Genomic DNA, 22,318 nt, shown 5'->3' with positions numbered 1-22,318 from the left:
TCAGACCAAGGTCCATTGAGCTCAGCATCCTGTCTCAGACAGTAGTCTATTCAGGTTGCAAGTACCTGTCAGATACTCAGTAGTTGACCTTTCTTATATTTCACTCCCAGGGATAAGCTCTGGCTTTCCCAAGTTTAGCTGGCTAATAATTGTTTATGGACTTTTCTTTCAGGAATTTGTCCAGTCCTCTTTTGCACTCCACTACTTTAGTTGTCTTAACCACATCCACCGGCAACAAATTCCATAGCTTGATTGTGCGCTGAGTGAAAAATATTTCCTACCACTTGTTTTAAATCTGCTGGTGGCCAGTTTCATAGTCTCCTCTAGTCCTAGTGTTGTTTGAAAGAGTAAATGAGCATTTCTTATGTCCCCATTCCACCCAATTCATGATTTTTTTTTTTTAAATTACATTTTTATTGGCAATAACAACTTGAACCAGTATGTAATAAACCTTAACATTATCATACAATGCCGGATGACAATAATCCTCTTACATTATACATAAATTGCCTATGTATATTTTCTCCCCTCCCTCCCACTGAGGCATTGTAAGGTTATCCAATCCAGTACAATAATTCCAATGAACATGAAGTGCGGTTAGGATCTATCCTGTTTCAGGAAGTCCCCTGGCATCCTCTGACGGCAGAGATCCAAGCACCCAACTGCTAAACAATAGCCCGCTGTGCAATAATTATTGGGCCTTAGAGTTCTTTACCCCATCTTAAGAACGGTTCCCAGATTTTAGCATGATGTGAAACCCTATCATTCTGTACTGCCCGTAAATAATACCAATAATACACATTCCATAGCCTTTTAATGACCGATTGTGCTGTAGGTGGCTGTGCCTTGCGCCAATGATAGTAGGTAAATCGTAGGTGTGAAGGGAATCGGCACGCCCAACATTTGAAGTAGCGTTGCTTCGATCTATCTCCAATATGGTACCACTTTGGGATAACTCCACCAAACATGTAAGAGAGAGACCCCTCCAGATTACAGTGCCTCCAACATTGAGAGTCCTGGCTCGGGTACATTTTTCTTAATTTTTTTTGAATTTGACAATTTTTATTCATTTTATAACACGAATGCACCACAACAGAATAGGCAAAACAAAGAACATACGACATTCGTAAAGAGCAAGAGAGCCACAACCGTGTGGGAGTTCTGTGAAAGACAAACCCCAATTCCCCCCCCTCCCCCCTCCCTCCAAACAGAGCATCCTAATAAAAGCATGAAGGATAAACAAGTCTCCAATGAGTACAGAGTAAAGTATAGGTTGTCCATAAGGCACATAGAAATCTGCAAAATGAGACTAACATCTAATATCTCAAGTGGTACAGAGTATCAAACAAAACACAGGTAAAATATACAAAACAAGCATGTCCTACAGGAAGCATCCCAACACCCATCTCCCTGGTCCAATGCCCCAAAGTATAGACCAGGGACCAAACAACGCTAGGCCAAGCCTAGGGCGGTGACAAACGGCTTCCAGGAGGCTACAAAAGCAGGAATACGCTGGCGTTTGGAGGCCGTCAGGTAGGCCAATCGGTGATATAAATGGAGTTTCTTCTTAACCTCTTGAAGGGAGGGGACAAAACCAGACTTCCACTGAGCGGCTATAAGACTACGCGTGGCCACAAATACCTGAGCACAGACCCGATGATACCGCTTGGGGATCGTATCAGGAAAAGCAAATAACAACGCAGCCTGAGCTGTTGGGCGAAAATCAATTGCTAGCAAGGTACTGAGCCAATTAAACAGCGCATACCATAAGGGAGCCAGCTGAGGACAATGCCACCAAATGTGCAGATAGGTGCCCACTTCACCACAATTGCGCCAGCATGTATCCGCCACAGAAGGATAAAATTTGTGTAATTTGTCCGGGGTGTGATACCACCTGTAAATTATCTTATAACAGTTTTCCTGTAGTTTAGCGGAGATCGAGCATTGTCTGGCCAATTGTAGGGTGTCAATCCAGGTACGGGCCCCCCACTGCAGCCGGAGGTCTGCCTCCCATTGCTTAACAAAGTTGCAATGCTCTACCCCCTGCTGGAAAAAAGTTGATAAAGCTTAGACGTGACACCCCGAAGACAATCACCATGCATAAAATATGACTCCAGTATGGATCTGCCTGGTCGGAGCAGACCATTACGTTGCAATGTGCATATGAAGTGGGCAATTTGCCTATAAGCGAGAAAGTTTAACGGGGGCAGGTTATATTTAAGGGCCATGTGGTCCCCCGGGATGAGAGACCCCTGTGAGAGGAAGTGACCTATAGTAAAAATCCCCTTCTCCCGCCAACTGCGAAAATGGGGGGAGGTTCTTCCAGGCGCAAATTGTTCAGTAAAGGCCAGGGACGACTGGTAGCAGTAAGGGAAATCCCCAAGTAGCACTTTGCGTGTCTGGCTCCATATTCGAAGTGTAGTTTCGAGGGCCCAGGGCATAGAATTGACAGGGCGCCATACAGCTCGCGGAAGCCAAGGCATTGCAGCGATTGCCATAGGGCCAGCCATAGCCTGTTCGAGCTGCACCCACTGCTTAGGAGATGTAGACCGATTTAAGTCTATAAGGGCGCGCAATTGGGCTGCCTGATAGTATCGGGTAAAATTAGGAACGCCCAAACCACCCTGCAATTTGGGAAGGAAGAGAAGGCTGCGTGGAAGTCGAGGGGGACGCCTGCGCCAGATAAAATCAAATATCTTGCGTTGCCAATTACGAAGGATAGAGGCAGGAATATATACAGGCAGAGACGAGAACAGGTAGAGGAATTTTGGCAAAACACTCATTTTAACAATGGCAATTCTGCCAAGCCATGAGTATAGTCCACTATTCCATCGACTCAGGTCAGTAACAATTTTATCAGCCAGTGGTACATAATTCAAAGGGAATAAGTCAGTTAAGTGAGAGGAGATACGCACACCCAGGTACTTAATGTGTGATTTAGCCCATTTAAAAGAGAACCTCTCCTTGATCTGTTGCACAACTTCCGGGGTCAAATTAATATTTAGCAATTCGGACTTGTCGAGGTTAACTCTAAGACCAGACACCGCACTATACATATCCAGCTCCTTTTTTACCCCATGGAGAGAGGACAGGGGATCAGTCAGACACAGCAGGACGTCGTCTGCAAATAAAGACAACTTATAACTGCGACCCCCGAGCTCCACTCCCTTAATTGCCAAAGATTCGCGAATTTTAGTAGTAAGAGGTTCTAAATAGAGGGCAAATAATAACGGGGACAGAGGGCACCCCTGTCTGGTACCTCTACCAATATCAAAGGCTGGCCCATACCCATTGTTCACTTTAACCCGCGCCTGAGGGTGGGCATATAACTTCTGGAGCCACTGGAGAAAAAAGGGTCCAAAAGCCATGTTTTGCATTGCGGAAAATAAAAAAGGCCAGTGGACCAGGTCAAACGCCTTCTCGGCGTCTAATGAAAGCAAAAGGGCAGGCTCCTTTGCTCTCTGAACCCACCATATCAAATCCAGCACTTTACGGATGTTATCCGCTGCCATGCGATGGGGGACAAAGCCCACTTGATCATTATGAATAAGGGAAGGGAGATATCGGTTAAGCCGAAGTGCCAAAATCCGGGCCAAAATTTTTAGGTCGACATTAATTAGGGAGATAGGCCTGTATGAGGCGCAAAGTGTGGGATCCCGCCCCGGTTTGGAAATAACCGTAATGCCAGCCACATTAGCTTGGGGGGAAATAGCGCCTTCCTCTCGGAGGCTATTAAAGAATGTCACCAATGGGCCCACGATAGTGGATGCACACTTCTTATAGTAAACACCCGACAGACCATCAAGCCCTGGGGCCTTACCTGGCTTAAGAGTCTTAATAACTGCTAGGGCTTCCTCTACTCTAATGGGGGCGTCCAGTGCACATTGCTGGTCCGAGGTCAAAGTCGGCAACTGGACCTCACTTAAGTACTGGGAGATGCGGTCCTGGCAAATCTGTTCATCCGCTCGATACAGCTGACCATAAAAGTCCGAAAACGCCTCCCTTATCCCTTTGGAAGCTGTCAGAATTGTACCTTGATTATTTTTGATTTTGGATATATTGTTGCGGGCCACCTTAGTTTTCAGGCTGCGCGCAAGCAATCTCCCAGCTTTGTCCCCTCCCTCATAGTAAGCCTGCTTAGTAATCTCCAACGCATGAAGCAGTCGAGCGTTGTCCAATTTATACAACTCAGATTTTGCAGCGAGCAGTTTTTGATAGCAGCGCGAGGAAAAGGTGCGCATACATTTTTCTTAATTTAAGGGGGGTAAGGTACTAGCGATACAGCAATTTGTAATTGGTTTCGACAATGTTAGCTGAAACTGAGCTTTTGGTGATATTCGTAAAGCATCACGACCATTGTTTGTCAGACCATTGAAGGCCCAAATCCTGTACCCACGCAGTTTGATGACAAGTAGAAGATGTAGAGTGCTGCCCCAACCAGGTATATATGTTGGATATGACACCCCCCCCCTTAGTCGCTGTGGATTTGAAGCATAGATCTGCAAAATCTGTCCATGCTCGGATGACAATGTGCCTTGATAGATGGGTCCTGAAGACAATGATGCATCTGAAGATAGTGATAATATTCATTATCGGGCAGCCCGTATTGTTGTAAAACACCAAATGGGATTATGGTCGAATTATCTATCAATTGTCCACAGCACCATAAGCCTCATTTACGCCATGACTGAAAAAAGCTACCCAAAGTCGCAATCGAAAAGCCACCCTTATAAATACCCAGGGGCAATAATGGCGATACAGACCTACATTTATTCCATATTTTTAAAGTCACCTTGGTGAAGGAATTACAGACCCAATTCATGATTTTAAAAATTTCAGTGATATCCCTTTCTCAGTCATCTTTTCCAAGCTAAAGAGCTCTAATTTGTTCAGCCTTTTTGTATTAGAGAGCTTTTTTACCCCCTTTATCATTTTTGTTGCTCTTCTCTCTGTTTTCTATGTCTGCTATGCCTTTTTTGAGATGGGGCGGCCAGAACCGCACACAGTACCCTAGGTGCGGTCACACCATGGATCTATACAGAGGCATTATGATATTCTCTGTTTCTTTCCAAATAATTCCTAACATTCTATTTGCCTTTTTCATCGCCACTGCACATTGAGCCTAAGATTTCAAAGTATTATCCACAAGGATTCTGAGTTTTATTCATATTTTGTTTGCACATTTTTTTATGCACTAAACGTCTTGTTAAATCAAGAATAGAACTGTGCACGCAAACTTGCCTTAACGTGCACACAGCCAAGTGCCTCTTATTACATTTCAACCTGTGTTATCAGAGGTGTCTGTGCTCACTGCACTATCTGAGGGGGCTTGTGATGAGTCTGATAGAGCTGGATCAGGAGGAGAGGGCAAGTAGATCATTTAGAAAGTACTTGGTCCTTTAGTTTGAGCCTTATGACAATTCTTTCTTATTTTGTGGCCTTTTTGTGACCAGCTTAACTTGTGGAAGTGGAACAGTAATATCTAAAAATAAGACCTTATTGGGGGCCACAACAAAGGAGTTAAGAATAGAATGACTCCCCATAGAAGATTTACTGAATTTGTGTTAAATGTCATGAGGGGTTTTTTTTTAAATTAGAAATCCCAGCCAAGTTATGGTATGAACATACAGGCCTTAAGACTCCTGCTAGACAGAGAGATCGCCAAGGCTGCAACTGCATTAAACATCCCTTTCCTGTTCTTGTAGATGTGAAAGCCATCTTGAGAAACTGAGTGTGTTCTGTTGGACATGTAAGAAATGCATCTGCCACCAATGTGCACTTTGGGGAGGAATGGTGAGCCACAAGTTGCCTGTTCCATAAGAAATATTACAAACATGCTCTCCCCTCCCCCCCCCCCCAACCCCCAGTCCTGTATCTTGGAATTATACCCAGCAACCCAGAGAAATCCCTAAGAGACAGGGTATGCATGTATTAAGAGTTACTAATAGGTTTTGTAAATGTTTCCCTTTTTTTGACGCATGCACTGCTCTAGGTGCAAGGTATGTTATCAAACAGATACCTGGAGTGATAGCGCATGGTGTAAATAGTTCTAAATGTGAGCTGCAAGGCAAATGATGGTGCATTTTGCGCGGACTCCCTTTTAAGCTTTTGATAAAATTCATGTCACTGAATTATCCCTGCTTGCGAGGCTATGCTTCAGCTGGATGTATTGTGCGCTGGCCCGTGCCTGTAGCCGAGGCCTGGAGAAAGGGAAGGTAACCCATAGAAACATTCTGTATTTATTTTCTCTTTTAGCATGGGGGACATACCTTTAAACCTCTGGCTGAAATTTACGAGCAGCATGTCACAAAAGTCAACGAAGAAGTGGGTAAACTTAGGAGACGGCTTATGGAACTAATCAGCCTTGTGCAGGAAGTGGTAAGAAAACAACCTCTCTCCCCTGCAACTATTTCCAACCTCACACCAGCTTTAGGGCCTACGATGAGAGATGTAAACCAAGAGGCCCATTCTGTCTGGCCAGTTTTGGTCATCTGCACTGTTAAGATTTCCCAGTTCTCGGTCATAGAAGTTTGACCGCTGGTAGGAGATTGTTTCTTGTCCAAGGTGGTTTTTCTTGTCTTCCTTTTTAGGTTTTCTACCATCCTGGGTAAATGAACACTTGTTCCCATGCTTAATCCAACACTCTGGTCCTTTCACTCCCTGTGTCTTACTGTCAAGCTTTGTAATAATCTAAACGGCTACCTAAACTATTAATTAAATAATTGTGTATGATTGTAGTTTATATACCGTTGTTCCAAATGAAGATCACAACTGTTTACAAAAGTAACATTCATAGGGGTAGATTTTCAAAGGGTTGCGCGCATAAAATAGGCTCGGCGCGCGCAGGGGGAGGCATATCTTGCATAGGCTCGGCGGCGTGCACCAGCCCCGGGACGCGCGTATGTCCTGGGGCTTTGAAAAATGGGCGGTCCGGGGGCGTGGCCGAGTGCCCCGACACAGCGGCCTGTGTCGGGGCCTGGCCAGCCAGCGCACGCGAGTTACGCCTGCCTTGGGCAGGCGTAACTTTCTCAACAAAGGTAGGGGCGGGGATTTAGTTAGGGCTTGGGGTTTGAGTTAGGGAGGGGAAGGTGGGGGGGGGGGGGGGGCGGAAAAAAAGTTCCCTCCGAGGCCGCTCCGATTTCGGAGCGGCCTCGGAGGGAACGGAGGCAGGATGCTCTGCTCGGCGCGCGCAGGTTGCACAATTGTGCACCCCCCCCCCCCGCACGCACAGACCCTGGATTTTATAACATGCGCGCGATAGCGCGCATGTTATAAAATCGGGCATAGATTTGTTCGCGCTGGGTTGCTCGAACAAATCTACGCCCGCGCATATGTTTTTAAAATCTGCCCCTTACTGTATATCAGCACAATATATATTTATGTAAATCTACTTTGATGTTCTGATACATATTAAGTAAAGGTCTAGGGCATCAGGCTAGTAGTACAGAAATTCTATTTCAACAGTTTTCACATAATCATCAGTAGGTTTTAGGGTACGTGCCAGGTACTTGTAGCCTGGATTGGCCACTGTTGGAAACAGGATGCTGGGCTTGATGGACCCTTGGTCTGACCCAGTATGGCAATTTCTTATGTTCTTATGTTCTTAAATTGTCTTAAGATACTTATAATCTCTTGTTGCTTTTTATCTTTGTTATTGTAGTCTCTGCATTCTGATGTTTTTTAGGTTAGGTTATATGTATTTTTGAATAACCAAGTTTTCAGCTCGCGTTTTGAATCCTTCTTTCTGATATCAAACGTAGCATGTAAGGTAGAGAATTCCACAGCTTTGGGCCCGCTATGGAAAACACATGATCTCTTATTTGCGTCAGATGTGTATTCCGTAATATAGGCCCAGTCAATAGTCCTTTATTTTGAGATCTTAGTGTTCGCTGTGGTGTGTATGCTTGTAGTGTCATACCTATCAGACCAGGTTATCGGTGTGGCTGATTTTAAATATTAATGTTAATACTTCATAATAGATTTAGGATTGTACTGGCAGCCAGTTCAGTGATATCAGTGAGGATGTAATGTAATCAAATTTCCTTGTTCCTAATAAAAGTCTTGCTGCGGCATTTTGTAATAACTGTAAGCTTTTAATAGACGTTTAGGAAGGCCAAGTAATAGGGAATTAAGTAGTCTGAGAAAATTAGAGTTTGTGGAACAGTATGGAAGTCTTCGTAAGTTAGTAATGGTTTCAACCAATGTAATATGTGCAGTTTGGCCTAGCCTGTATTAATTTATTTATGTACTTTTTCATTGTGAGTTTTTCATCAGTCTGAATTCCTATGTCCTGTACTTGATCTGAGGGGGAATTGTGAAAATTACCCAGGTCTAGAGGTGGAGGTTGAACTATAAAAGAATTTCTCCCTAACCAAATGATTTCAGCTTTTTTTTTTGTTTATTGTTAGTTTAAGTTGTGAGTTCTTGCTGTATTGCTTTCATGTATGTTGAGTGTAGATGCCATATTTTCAAATGATTTGGCGAAAGGGATGTAGAACTGTATGTCGGTGTATAAAAACGTGATTCCTAAGTTTGCCAGTAATTTACATAGAGGGAGCATATAAATATTGAATAGTGTTGCTGAGTGCTGAACCTTGAGGTACACATGTATGTATTTATTTATTTATTTCGAGGTTTTTATATACCGAAGTATAGCGGGATGCCTTCACTCCGGTTTACATTAATATGGAAGGTCTCGGATATGTGGTTGCCCAGTTTAACTTGGAATGTCCTGTTAGGATGAGAACCATTTGAGAACATTACTGTCTATTCCAGTTTTTTTTTTTTTCAGGTGATGGCATAACAGGATATGGTCCACAGTGTCGAAGGTGGCTGTTAAATCAATTAGCACCAGAAAATAAGATTCTTCATCATCAAACCTACGTAGGACAGAGTCCATTAAAGAGATGAGTAAAGTCTCAGTTGAGTGATTTTTCCCTAAATCCAAATTGGTTTGGTTATAGAATATCATGGTTTTTCAAGTGGTTTACCAGTTGAGATAACACTGCTTTGTCCGAACTTTAGAGAGAAAAGACAAATTGGATATTGGACAATAGCTGTCCTAATCGTCAATTCTACCAGTTTTATTTTTTAGGATTGGTTTTATCACAATTTGCTTTGCTCCATATGGAACCACTCCTCCTGAGAGCGAATGATTGATTATGGTCGTGATTGTCTGAGTGATAATTGTGCTTGTTTCAAGAAACTAGCTGGAATTGGGTCATGTGGGTGAACAGCAAGGTTAATTTTAGTAATGATTTGACTAATTTCAAGTTTAGTTACTCTGTCGAATGCAGTCCATTTAGCCTGACCATGTGTTTCTTCAGGTTCTTTTGTTGGCGAGCAGGTGGGGAATTGCATTTTCAACCTATTGATTTTATCTACAAAAAAGAGGTTGCACATTCATTGCAAGCATTCTTCGAGAAGTAATAGTTACTCGAGATTGAGGATGACGGGGCCTTGATTAAATTTTTAACAACTTCAAAGAGCAATATAACATAATAATGATGGCAGAAAAAGACCCAAATGGTCCATCTAGTCTGCCCAGCAAGCTTCCCAAGGTAGTAACTGCCGCTACATGCAGGTTACTCCCAAGCTTTTTTATTTATTCCCATCCTCTAGCCTTTAATTTGGAATTAAATATTACCCCATGAATCAGTTTTAGCATAGTAGTCTTTTTTTTTTTTTTGCTTTATTGATTAGTGCATGGCATTTTGTTAAGAGAGATCTATATTTTCCTAGGGATTCAGCAGTCTGGCATTTCCGCCATTGTTTCTCAAATTTTCTCAGGGTCTGTTTAGTGCGTCTTTAACTCATCATTGTACCATGGCTTCTTATGTTTAGAGGTATTTGATTTTTTTTTTTTTTTAAGAATAGTTTTCATCTGGACTGGTCTCAGGTTTTCAGCTATTTCATTGTCTATCTTATCCCAGGAATTGAATGCTGAGGAGGCATTAGCTTGATTAAAATCTAGTAGTTTATTTGCCAGTACCTCCATTTCTATCTCTTTTTCTGAAGGTGAATGTTTGATTATTTATATTTTTATGAATTGGGTTGAGGAAGGTTATTTCTACCTTTATTAATTGGTGGTTGGACCAGGGCAGTATAGTGTGGGAAGTATTGATAAGAAAATGATTGTAATTGGCAAATATTCAGTCTAGGTTATGTCCTGCTTTGAGTAAGGTTGGTGACAAATTGTGACCATCCCATTGCTTCATTTGTCTCGAAAAACGTTCTATCTACATGTAGGTTAAAGTCTCCTACCATTAGGGTAAATTCTGGTGATGGAAATGCCTTAGAGGTAGATTTTAAAAACATACGCGCGCGTACTTTTGTTCGCGCCACCGGCGCAAACAAAAGTACACCAGATTTTATAAGATACGCGCGTATCTTATAAAATCCGGGGTCGGCACGCGCAAGGCTGCGCAAAATCGTCAGCCTGTGCGCGCCGAGCCGCGCAGCCTGCCTCCGTTCCCTCCGAGGCTGCTCCGAAATTGGAGCGGCCTCGGAGGGAACTTTCCTTCTGCGTCCCCCCACCTTCCCCCTCCCTTCCCCTATCTATTCCACACCCCAGCCCTACCTAAATCCCCCCCCCTTACCTTTGTTGGGCAAGTTACGCCTGCTTGAAGCAGGCGTAACTTGCGTGCGCTGCCCCGGCATCCCCCAGCACAGGCCGCAGTGCCGGGGGACTCGGGACCGCTCCCTGCTCCGGACACGCCCCGGGACTTACGCGCGTCCCGGGGCTTTGCGTGCGCCGGCGGCCTGAGGATCTGGAACCAGTTGGTGATCCTGCTACCATAACAGTAATCAGTCCTCATTGGCATAGATGAGAGGGAATTCATAACTGAAGTACTGGGAGATAATTTCTGGACAACTATTAGATATGATTTTTAAACCTTTGCATATGGGGCTTTGCCAACCAGCAGAGGGCACTTTGGTGATTGCATATTTGGTAACTAAGGTTAATTTGCCAATCCGATAGCCTTATGCATGAGAGTATAGAACTATTTGGTATTCCCAGGAAACTGCAGATTTTTTTTCATAGTTTTGTATATCATTTAACAGGAACTTTGAGAGTCTTATGAGCTTGCTTTTTTTTTTTAAAAGAGGATATTTAACTGCATAACAGTAAGTATTTCTGAGCATATTTGGTATTCTGTGTGGGAAGCTCATACTTGGGTTTTTTTGCTTAAGTGCTTTTTAATATACTGTCTTAATATTGTTGCCTGTATTGCTAAATTTGAAACACATTCTTCATGCATTGGTGGTAGTATGATTTGCTGTAGAATGTTATGACATTTGGAAATATTGCTGTCTGACTTCCTGAATACATTGGAGCTCTTGATTTGATGCAAGAAGTTAGCTTTATTCTCTGGAACATACACTCTCAAGGAGGGAATAGGAAAAGGCAATTTGAGTATATTGCCATAAATGTTATAATTTGGGACTCGTATACATAGCAAGACAGGATGAGATGATGAGATTAAGTAGATTTTGTTTAGAAAGAAATATTTACCCACCTGTTTGATTTTTTTTTTCATGGTGAATGCATTTGTCAAAATCATTACCAGACATAGGACAAAATGCAGAAAATTTGGAACCACAGGGTAAACTTGATTGTGAATATCATACAAGTGTACCTCTATTATTGATACTTTCATATTTCATGCAAAGGAAGGCTTTTTGGGGGATATGTTTATTTTACTGAAAAATTCTTATGTTTCACTCTTGTTAGACTGTTCAGTACGGATAACAGGATAATATAATTGGTTAGAAACATAAAAACACTAAAAACAAAAAACAAAACATTAAAATACCAAACACACAATTTACATAAAATTACAAAGCATCGAAGCATAAAATAAAACCGATACAGATAGCACTTTATCCTGAAATGTTTACCCACAACTTGCTGGAAAAACCTTGCCTTTAAATTTTGTTTCAATTCAGATAATCTGCTTTCCTTCACAACTCACTTGTTAATGAAGTCCATAAAATTGGGCCTGCATAGGAGAGTAACTTGATCAGTTGCACGCAAGGCTCGAGCAGCTAGATACAGCATAAGACTTTTGAAGCCATGAGGGACGTCGCCATTTATATTGTTTTGTGAATAAGAGTAAATGCTTTAAATTCCACTCTTTTCTGTATTGGCAGCCAGTAAAGATCTTTCGGTGGTGTGGAATTACTTTCTCTATATCTAGCACCTGTAATAACTCAAGCAACTGAATTCTGGACTAATTTTAAAGCCCTTAACCAACTTTTAGGTAAACCAAGGTATAAAGACTAACAGTTGACTTTACCCAAAACAAGAACCTTTAGGTCACTTTCAGAACTATAATTTCGTAATGGTCTTACCATCTTTAATTTATAAAATGCTGCCTTTACAGCCAGTCCTATTTGCTTCCTCAAGTCAAAGCTGAGTCAAGACAGACTCCTAGATTTCATCCTTGCATTGCAGTTTTTAAGGAGCAGTTAGCAGCTAAACAGTTAATGTACAAACACAAAAATATTATGGATAGGAAGAAATTAAATATCAGCATATCTTTTTCTCAAAATCTTTATTGAAAGAGGTAACTGTATATGTAAGAGATCCAACAATTCTCAGAAACATGTACAAAAATAATTCATTAACAAAATAAATACACAAGGACTGCACAGAAAATTATATGCAAGCCAATAACATCTCAACCCTTTGTCTCAATAAATCAACATAATTAGTTTCCAAGAGTTTTATATAGAGCCTACGACACCCCTTCCTTTCCATTTTTCTTCTTACATACACATTTTGCACCCCAAAAATACTACATTCAAACCCTTTCCCTCTACCTTTAGACCCCTCCACCTTGCCTCCCAGCCTTCCATCCCTACTACCCCCTACCTTTTTATAATTAGGCTAGGAATATAGCTACCAAATATTTCAGGAGGCTCTGTAGGCACTCTACAAAAGCATACATATGAAATGATAGAGGTATGGAAACAGCAATAATGCAAAGCAAAACTCGTCCTCCTCAAGAGACTTTTTGAATTCCACTCTATTTAGTGGAATACACCATGTTTAAAAGTCTACTCCTGAGGTCTGAGGACAGGTGGTCAAAAAAAAACATCTCCCATGCAGCCCGATATGACTCAGTAACCTTATGCTTGCCCGTTTTAATGTCCAGCCATTCCATCTGCATCACCAGCACCATTTTAAGAAGCCTCTCCTTTCTAAGAGGTTAAGATAAATTTGCAGGCCAACAGCAGAGCCAACTGAACAAATGTTTCTCCTTCCTTATATCTGTTGGCAAGCATTTTGCTGTCTTCAAGTAGGAGCACATTGACGGTTTCAGGAATCATCAAGCCGAATAGATGTCAAGACTGCATCTCAAAAAAATCTAATTTTTTGCATTGCAGAAAACGATCAATTAAAGAACCATTTGTCTATTTGCATTTTATGCACACTGGCAACAGACCCAACTTAATTTGATACCTCCTGATGTCATCTATGAAGGCGTGATGAAGCAGTTTAAATTTCATTTCCCATGGATTTGAGTCAGTAGCAACTGAGTGGAGCATTTTGAAATACTTTGACATAGAGTCCTTGGTCACAGTCTCTCCCAATGCCGCACTCCAGTAAGCACCGAGAGGCAAGGTACTGTAACTGTAAATGCTTTTTTTTGCACATTTTATGCCATGCAGAGATGGAGTTGTGCTGAGAGGCTATGTCCTGAAGTTCATGAACAAAAGAGAGCTCGCTCTGAATGGTATTGGCCTCCCATTTAAAAGAACCCAAGTAGTGTCTTACTTGAAGACAGGCAAGAAACTGCCTGGAAGGAACTTAATATGTCTGGTGGATCACATCGGAAGAAGAGACAAACTGCTTTATCTACATCATTCATTTGCATAAGTAGCTTGATTCTCAAACCTGAAAAGTTGAAACATATTCAGACCCAGGAGAAAAATTATTTCCTAACAACTGGAGCAGTAGTGATCTATTTTGCTGAAGTCCCCATCTTTTTCTGAGCCAGTGCTATGCAAGCACACAAGGTTGTAACAGAACATTAGGATGAATTAACTTGTACAGTTCTCTATTGGTGGTGTGAATCAAATACAGCGGGGACCAAGGAAACATATTGTCAATGAAACCTGACTTACAATATGCCGGAAGTCTACTCTCCTACGAAGCATAGCTGGCAAGCAGCATAATAGTTTTTTAAATCTGGTAAATCAATTCCCCCTCTTCCTTATTACACATGAGTTTAGTATGACTTATCTGGGCCCTTTCTCATTCCATAAAAACGTTAAGAAAGACTGCTTCAGGTAGGTTAAGGTCTCTTAAAATAAGCCAGCATGATAGCATTTGCAGTTTATATAAAATTTTTGGAAACACCACCATCTTTAGGAGCTCATATCTGCCCAGTAACAATCAGGGAAGAGACAGCCATACCTTCAACTGCCCCTACACATTTATGAATGTTTCTCTGATATTCAAGTCATAGGGAGTTTAAGTTTCTAGAAACCCACACTCCCAGATATTTAATTTTATTCTGCGCCCATGTGAGAAGGAAGGTTCCCACCCAGGATTCAGCAAATTTTGGATAAAATGCCAAAGCCTCCAACTTGGTAAAATAGATTTTTAATTCTGCTATTTTGGTGAAATTGCGAGAATAATCTTATAATTTTGGGTCTGCTTTGCCTAGACTGATCGACAAGCAGCAAGATGTCGTCAGCAAACATGGCAGCTTTTATTAAATGCTTTCCAATTAAAAGCCCTTTGAACCCTGCATCTCCCTCAACTATATCGCTAATGGCTCTATTGCTAAAATAAATAACAGGGGGAGAATGGACAACCCTGATGAACACCACACAGCAATTCAAAGGGCTCCGATAAAGAGCCATTTATGAGAATACTTGCACAAGGATTACTATATATAGTCTTCAGCCACCCAAGTATTCTTCCCAATAAACCTATTGTGTGAGTGTCCAAAACATAAATTCCCATGAAAGAGAGTTGAATGCTTTTTCTGCATCTAGGCTAAGAACAAGCGCTTCAGCACTAGGATTTTGGCAAAGTGCAGTAATTAATCTTCGCATGTTCTTTACTCCATGGCGGCCTTTCACAAACCCTGTTTGATCAGCATGCATCAATTGAGGGGAAAATTTTGTTTATTCTGTATGCCAACATTGCAGTTAAAATTTTCATATCGACATTAATCAGTGAAATGGGGCGGTAAGACCCTACTTCCAAAGGAAGCAGTTTACCTGAAGTTAGAAGCACATTGAAAAACTTATTCAATACAGGGAGCACAAGGAATTGTAGAATCTTATAAAATTCTGTCCTAAGGCCATCAACCCCTGCTGCTTTCCTTAGCTTCAGCTCCTGGATTACAGAAAAGATCTCCCCATCACAAATCAGCACATTGTTTCCCTTCCATCTCCGGAGAAATTTTAGGCCAAGGAAACTCTTTGAAAAAAAATGTCTCGGGCCTCGATATTCATCTCCTTTTGCGTATAGAGATCTCTAATACTCCAAAAAACCTCTCTGTAATATCAGAGAGCACAAATTTGTCTCCCTGTACTTTCTCTAATACCTACTATACAAGATCTCGCACCTCTGACACATACCAAATTTGCCAATAACTTACTAGGCTTATTACCAAATTCATAAGGCTGATATTGGAAAAAATCACAGCGACTTCACAGCCCTCTGGTGTAGGAGATGGTTTAAAGCAGCACAAGTTTGATCTACTTTACTTTTGGATAGCTCAAGCAAGTCAGCCATATATTAAGAGTGGGCGGATTTCAAAGATTTAGTTAACTGTAAAATATCAGTGTTACGAATTCTATTTATACTTGCCACATATGCAATTATATAACCGCCTTACTGGCCTCCCAGAGCAGGGATGCCGCGGTTTCGGGTTTGGAATTGGTCTGAATATACTCTTCCCACCTGTCTTTTAAGTATATATGAAAGAATTCATCCAGATAAAGTTCTGGGTTCATCCGCCACGAAAATGGGGAGTGCTGGGAAACTCCCAAGTCTAGGCCTACAGAAACAGGGACATGGTCAGATAAGGGATATCGTACCTATTGTGGCCTCTTTCAGGCACTAACAGATAAACTAATCTAGAATAAAAAGTATAATCTTGCTCCCCTGGGTGTAAAATCCTTCAGATATCCAGCAAGTCCAACTCCTTGCACATATAGTTAATGCCTAGTCCCTCATCTTTACAGTCAGGGCCCTTAGCAGGTTTGCAGTCGCTTTTCTGGTCAGGAATGGTATTGAAATCACCCCCAACTACCAGTTTATATTCTGGGAAATTTAGCAATTTACCTACCAGATTTATATAAAAATCATGTGAATATACATTGGGTGAGTAAAGATTACATAGGACAACCTTTTGCTGGTACAGCGAACCCACAGCAATGACACATCTGCCAGTTTTGGAACGTGTTCAACCTGAAAAGGTAACTGCTTATGTATAAGGATGGCAACACCTTTCTTTCTATTAGAAAAGGATGAATATAACATTGCTTCACCCACTCACATTTTAATTTCTTATGCTCCTTGTCCTTCTGATGTCTCCTGTAAAAACATAATTTGAGAATTTAATCGGGTTTTTTTTTTTTATATATTGACAATTTTTATTAAATACAATGGTAAAAAAAACAAAACAGTTGAAGATGACATTGATCAAATCTTCAAATTTTGGAATTTGATGAGATCTCCAATGTTGGGCAATTTCACTATGTGCAACCACCATGACTTGCTGCACTAATTTTTGCTAAAATTTGTCTCTGATCGGAAGTGGAGCTCTTAACAGAGCCTGTAGGGGGAAGTAAATCAAATGATGAATGCATAATCTCTTGCAACCAGAACATATAGAAAGACATGGTTCAATAGAACAAAGTCAGCATGGCTTTACCCAGGGCAAGTCTTGCCTCACAAATCTGCTTCACTTTTTTGAAGGAGTTAATAAACATGTGGATAAAGGTGAACCGATAGATATAGTATACTTGGATTTTCAGAAGGCGTTTGACAAAGTTCCTCATGAGAGGCTTCTAGGAAAAGTAAAAAGTCATGGGATAGGTGGCGATGTCCTTTCGTGGATTGCAAACTGGCTAAAAGACAGGAAACAGAGAGTAGGATTAAATGGGCAATTTTCTCAGTGGAAGGGAGTGGACAGTGGAGTGCCTCAGGGATCTGTATTGGGACCCTTACTGTTCAATATATTTATAAATGATCTGGAAAGAAATACGAGTGAGATAATCAAATTTGCAGATGACACAAAATTGTTCAGAGTAGTTAAATTACAAGCAGATTGTGATAAATTGCAGGAAGACCTTGTGAGACTGGAAAATTGGGCATCCAAATGGCAGATGAAATTTAATGTGGATAAGTGCAAGGTGATGCATATAGGGAAAAATAACCCATGCTATAATTACACAATGTTGGGTTCCATATTAGGTGCTACAACCCAAGAAAGAGATCTAGGTGTCATAGTGGACAACACATTGAAATCGTCGGTTCAGTGTGCTGCGGCAGTCAAAAAAGCAAACAGAATGTTGGGAATTATTAGAAAGGGAATGGTGAATAAAACGGAAAATGTCATAATGCCTCTGTATCGCTCCATGGTGAGACCGCACCTTGAATACTGTGTACAATTCTGGTCGCCGCATCTCAAAAAAGATATAATTGCGATGGAGAAGGTACAGAGAAGGGCTACCAAAATGATAAAGGGAATGGAACAACTCCCCTATGAGGAAAGACTAAAGAGGTTAGGACTTTTCAGCTTGGAGAAGAGACGACTGAGGGGGGATATGATAGAGGTGTTTAAAATCATGAGAGGTCTAGAACGGGTAGATGTGAATCGGTTATTTACTCTTTCGGATAATAGACTAGGGGGCACTCCATGAAGTTAGCATGTGGCACATTTAAAACTAATCGGAGAAAGTTCTTTTTTACTCAACGCACAATTAAACTCTGGAATTTGTTGCCAGAGGATGTGGTTAGTGCAGTTAGTATAGCTGTGTTTAAAAAAGGATTGGATAAGTTCTTGGAGGAGAAGTCCATTACCTGCTATTAAGTTCACTTAGAGAATAGCCACTGCCATTAGCAATGGTTACATGGAATAGACTTAGGGGGTAATTTTCATAAGGATTTACATGTGTAAATGTAACTGCTATTGTAGCAATTTTCAAAAACCCACTTACACGAGTAAAGTGCATTTACTCGAGTAAAATCCAGTTTTAAGTAAGTAAATGCTTTTTAAAATCAGGCCCACAGTGTTTGGGTACTTGCCAGGTTCTTGTGGCCTGGATTGGCCACTGTTGGAAACAGGATGCTGGGCTTGATGGACCCTTGGTCTGACCCAGTATGGCATTTTCTTATGTTCTTATGTTCTTAAACTTCCCGCCAAGATTGCTGGATATGAGGGCACTCCCACCATAAATGAAAAAAGGAGCCTAAACTATTACCGCTCTTCCAGCACCTATTGGAAACTGCAGGCAAGAACTTATGCAGCCTTACGGGAGTAAAGTACCAGAATAACAAGACTTTATATCCATTTTCTCTTAGATTGGCCGAGATAAGACCTTTGCCAGTAGCCATGAATATAGATCTCCAGTCCTCCTCTGATAATACCTTTCCTAGGTCTTGTTCCCAGGCACATAAGTAACCTGGTTTGGACTGAAGATCTGTAAGAGGAGATACAGTTTAGACAGCACTTTTACCATTTTGTCTGCATTTTTACAAATGGATTCAAACATAGAAACCCCCTTAGACAAACTGTCCATAACTTGAGGACTATGCAGAAAATGTCAAACACTTCTCTATCTGGAAGTTTTAAGTCTGAGAAATCCATAAGACCATGGATGCCCCAGGCATGCTCACAGTGGAGTATCCCCCTCTGCTTCCAGAGATTAAAAGAAGAAGACCCAAGTCCAGGGAGAAAAGAGTTAATGTATACAAATGTGCTATTATAATAATCTCTGTGGCTAGCCAAGTAAATTCTCCAATTCTGCCACACATGAAGTGGGTGATGTGATGGAGGAACCATGTCTAAAGACCTCCAGGTCTTTTTAGGTTGCCACATCATAGTGTGTAAAGGCATCAACCCTATCAATGCCTGTTCCAAAGTTACCCAAGACTTTATTTTATGCCACTCTATAATTTGCCCTGAGATGGGAGGCCACATGGTACCATATAAGGTTAGGGACACCCAAACCCCCCTGACTTTTAGATTGAAAAAGAACACGTTTTGCAATCCTAGGTGGTTTCCCCTTTCATATAAATTGCATAATTCTCCTCTGCCAACATTTCAGAACCACTGCAGGAACTTCTATGGGAAGGATCTGAAAAACATAGCTTATGCTAGGCAAGACATTCATCTTAATGATTGCTTTTTTGCCCAACCATGAAATGTGATATCTCCCATTCTTCCAGATCTTTATAAATTCATGCCAACAATGGGGGATAATTCATTTGAAATAAATCTTATCTGTCGCCAATGTAAATCCCCAAATATTTTATTTTGTGAGAAGACCATTTGAAGGGAAATTGAGTCTGCAATAACAAAAACTTGTGACAGGGGAACCATTAGATTTACTATCTCTGACTTCTCCATAGCTCTCATTGAGGCCAAGGGGTTAGCATAAATAAAACATCGTCCGCAAATAGGGCTTTTTCCTCCAAGTTATCCTTGATGGTGACACCTAAAATGTTGGGATTGGCTCTAATTTTCACAGTAAATAGTTCCAAAAAAAACTGCAAAAAGCAGGGGAGACAAGGGACATCCCTGCCTCGGCCCACAGAAAACAAATCTGAGTAGCCCCCCATTTACCTTTATGCATGCTTTGGGAGCATCATATAACTTGCTGAGCCAATGGACAAAAGACCAAAAGTGCATCTTCTCTAATGTTTTGAAGAGAGAGAGGGCCAATGCACCAAATTAAATGCTTTTTTCAGCGTCCACAGTGAGTAGGAGAAAAGGGTCCTTTTTGCTGGCGCACCCACCACATGATGTCCGCAATTTTGCAGACGTTATCAGAGGTCACCCAACCAGGGATAAAGCCTGCTTGATCTGAATGTATAATTGAGGACATAAAAACATTGAGTCTATCAGCTAGAATCTTAGCAAGAATATTTAAATTGAGGTTTATAAGGATATTAGGGCAGTATGATTCATAAATCATGGAGTCTCAACCCAGCTTTGTTAGAATGGTGATGCCTGCCAAGTTAGAATTTTGTAAAAGAATATAGTCCCCTCTGAGAGAATTGAACATCCTAGTTAAAGAAGGGATAAGTTGTTATGAAAGTTTCTGATAAAATTTGGCCATAAAGCCATCTACGCCCGCGGATTTGCCAGGCTTAAATTTCTTAATGGCATGCATTACTTCTGTCTGTATTATTTCCTTATCCAGACCAAGTCATTGTGATTCATTCAACATAGGTAAGGAGACACCAACTAAGTATGCATCTATTGCCTCAGGCGTGATATCAGGATTTGCTCTGTAGAGCTCTGAATAGAAATGGAGGAATCATTGCCTAATGTCCTTGTTAGTAGGTTGCCCTTCTCATCCTTAATTTTAACCACATTATTTTGCGTGACTTTCCCTTTCAGTTTATGGGCTAGCAATTTACCCACCTTATTACCACCCTCAAAATATTTTTGTTAGCTCATAATTTGGAATTAGTCCATCAAAACGGCATCCATCTCAGTCAGTCTTGTTCTGCAAGCATTCAAATTTTGTAAATCATGATTTGAAAGCATCCTCTTATGGGATTTTTCAAGGGAGGATATCCAAACAAGTAACTCCTGTCTCTCTTTCTCAGTCAACTTTTTTCATGTAAGTTGCTCTGGCTATAAACTGACCTTGCGGCACTGCCTTTAGGCAGTCCCAAATAACTACTGGTGACATATCTATATGTATATATATATACCCTATATCTTCCCTGTACCCCCCCCTGCTCCCTCCCCTAGCGCCCATCAACCTCCTCCTACCCCGCCCTTTCACCCCCCAGCAATCTCTCCCTGAAAATACCCTTGCTGTAATGTACCCCTGTTCCCTCTACCCCCCCGTTCCTTTTCCCTTCTCGCTCCCTCCCTCTGTACTCCCCCCTGCACCAGCATTTAACTGTACATACGTGCACTTGCCTCCTTCATACTGTAAATAAGTTTAATATGCTAAGTTCTTAAGTGCACATGCTTCCTTAACATTGTTTATAAGTTCACTTGCATATCTAATCCTAACATGAATGCAAAAAGTTGTAACTCTGCTAGTTGACTCTCTTCACTTGTACTTTTGTATATTATCCAGTTAGCCCTTTTTCCTCGTTCATTGTAATTTTCCTTTCTCAGTTACTTGTAAACCGACATGATGTGTCTTACGAATGCTGGTATAAAAAAAGTGTTAAAAAAATGAAAATAAATAAATATCCAGAGATTCATTGGTTAGTAAATAATTTTGAATGGTGTCCCGTATCTGCACAATAAAATCCTCGTCTTCCAACAGGCTATCATTCAGCTTCCAATATATTTGACCTTTATCATAATTATGAAAATGCATTAGGAACCAAATAGGGATATGGTCGGACCATGTAATGGGTTCAATATCAGTCACTGTAACTCTATTAACAATGCCTTTGTCCACAAGTATGGACAAGAATAATAGGTGTAGTTTCTGGAACTTGGAAAGTGGGAGCGCCAGACATCTACAATGTTCTCTCTGGAAAGAAGCAATTTTAAGCTGTGTCGACTAGCCTGGGAATCCAAGACATATCCAGAGGAAGTATCCAAGGCTGGGTTTAAAGTAATGTTAAAATCCCCCCCCCCCCCCCCCCCCAACAATTATATAACCAACTGCTTTCTCCCTGAGAACATCAAGCAGAGTTTGAGAAAAAGGAATCTTGCTTCAAATTAGGGGCAAACACGAATATCAAGGTATGTCTCTCTTCTCACCTTGATAACCAAGATAATATACCTACCACCCGGATCCCTATAACAACTCTGAAATTCAAAAATGAAATCCTTACGGGTAAGGATGCCTGCCCCAGTATACTTGGTTTCCTTGGAACGTGCTGTCCAAATTTGTGAAGAGAGTGTATTAGATTGCAATAAAGATTCGAATCTTGCCTTCATATGTATTTCTTGTATCATGGCGATTATAACCTGCAACCTGTTCAGATCATTATACAAGACGCCGTTTCCTTCTAGAATTAAGGCCTTTAACGTTCAAGGAAAAGATTTTAAAGAAAAACATATTTAGATGTTAAGGAGAAATCTATGCTTATAATAATTATCCACACAGCAGAAGCATGCCTGAACCACATAAGAACATT

At 41.1% G+C, this 22,318-nt stretch overlaps 1 protein-coding gene across 2 annotated transcripts in view; it reads left to right on the top strand.

Moving 5' to 3' along the window:
* Positions 1-22,318, top strand: part of TRIM37 (tripartite motif containing 37) — a 148,690-nt gene that overhangs the window by 12,303 nt on the left and 114,069 nt on the right. For both annotated transcript variants that reach the window (XM_029611478.1, XM_029611479.1), the window contains exons 5-6: positions 5,706-5,793; positions 6,256-6,378. In XM_029611478.1, the coding sequence (XP_029467338.1) occupies positions 5,706-5,793; positions 6,256-6,378 (211 nt within the window). The remainder of the gene's footprint in view (positions 1-5,705; positions 5,794-6,255; positions 6,379-22,318) is intronic.

The sequence above is a fragment of the Rhinatrema bivittatum genome, chromosome 8 (assembly GCF_901001135.1).
Source record: "Rhinatrema bivittatum chromosome 8, aRhiBiv1.1, whole genome shotgun sequence".
Lineage (NCBI taxonomy): Eukaryota > Metazoa > Chordata > Amphibia > Gymnophiona > Rhinatrematidae > Rhinatrema > Rhinatrema bivittatum.
The sequence above is the reverse complement of the archived record's forward strand: the minus strand, read 5'-3'. Positions and strand labels throughout refer to the sequence as shown.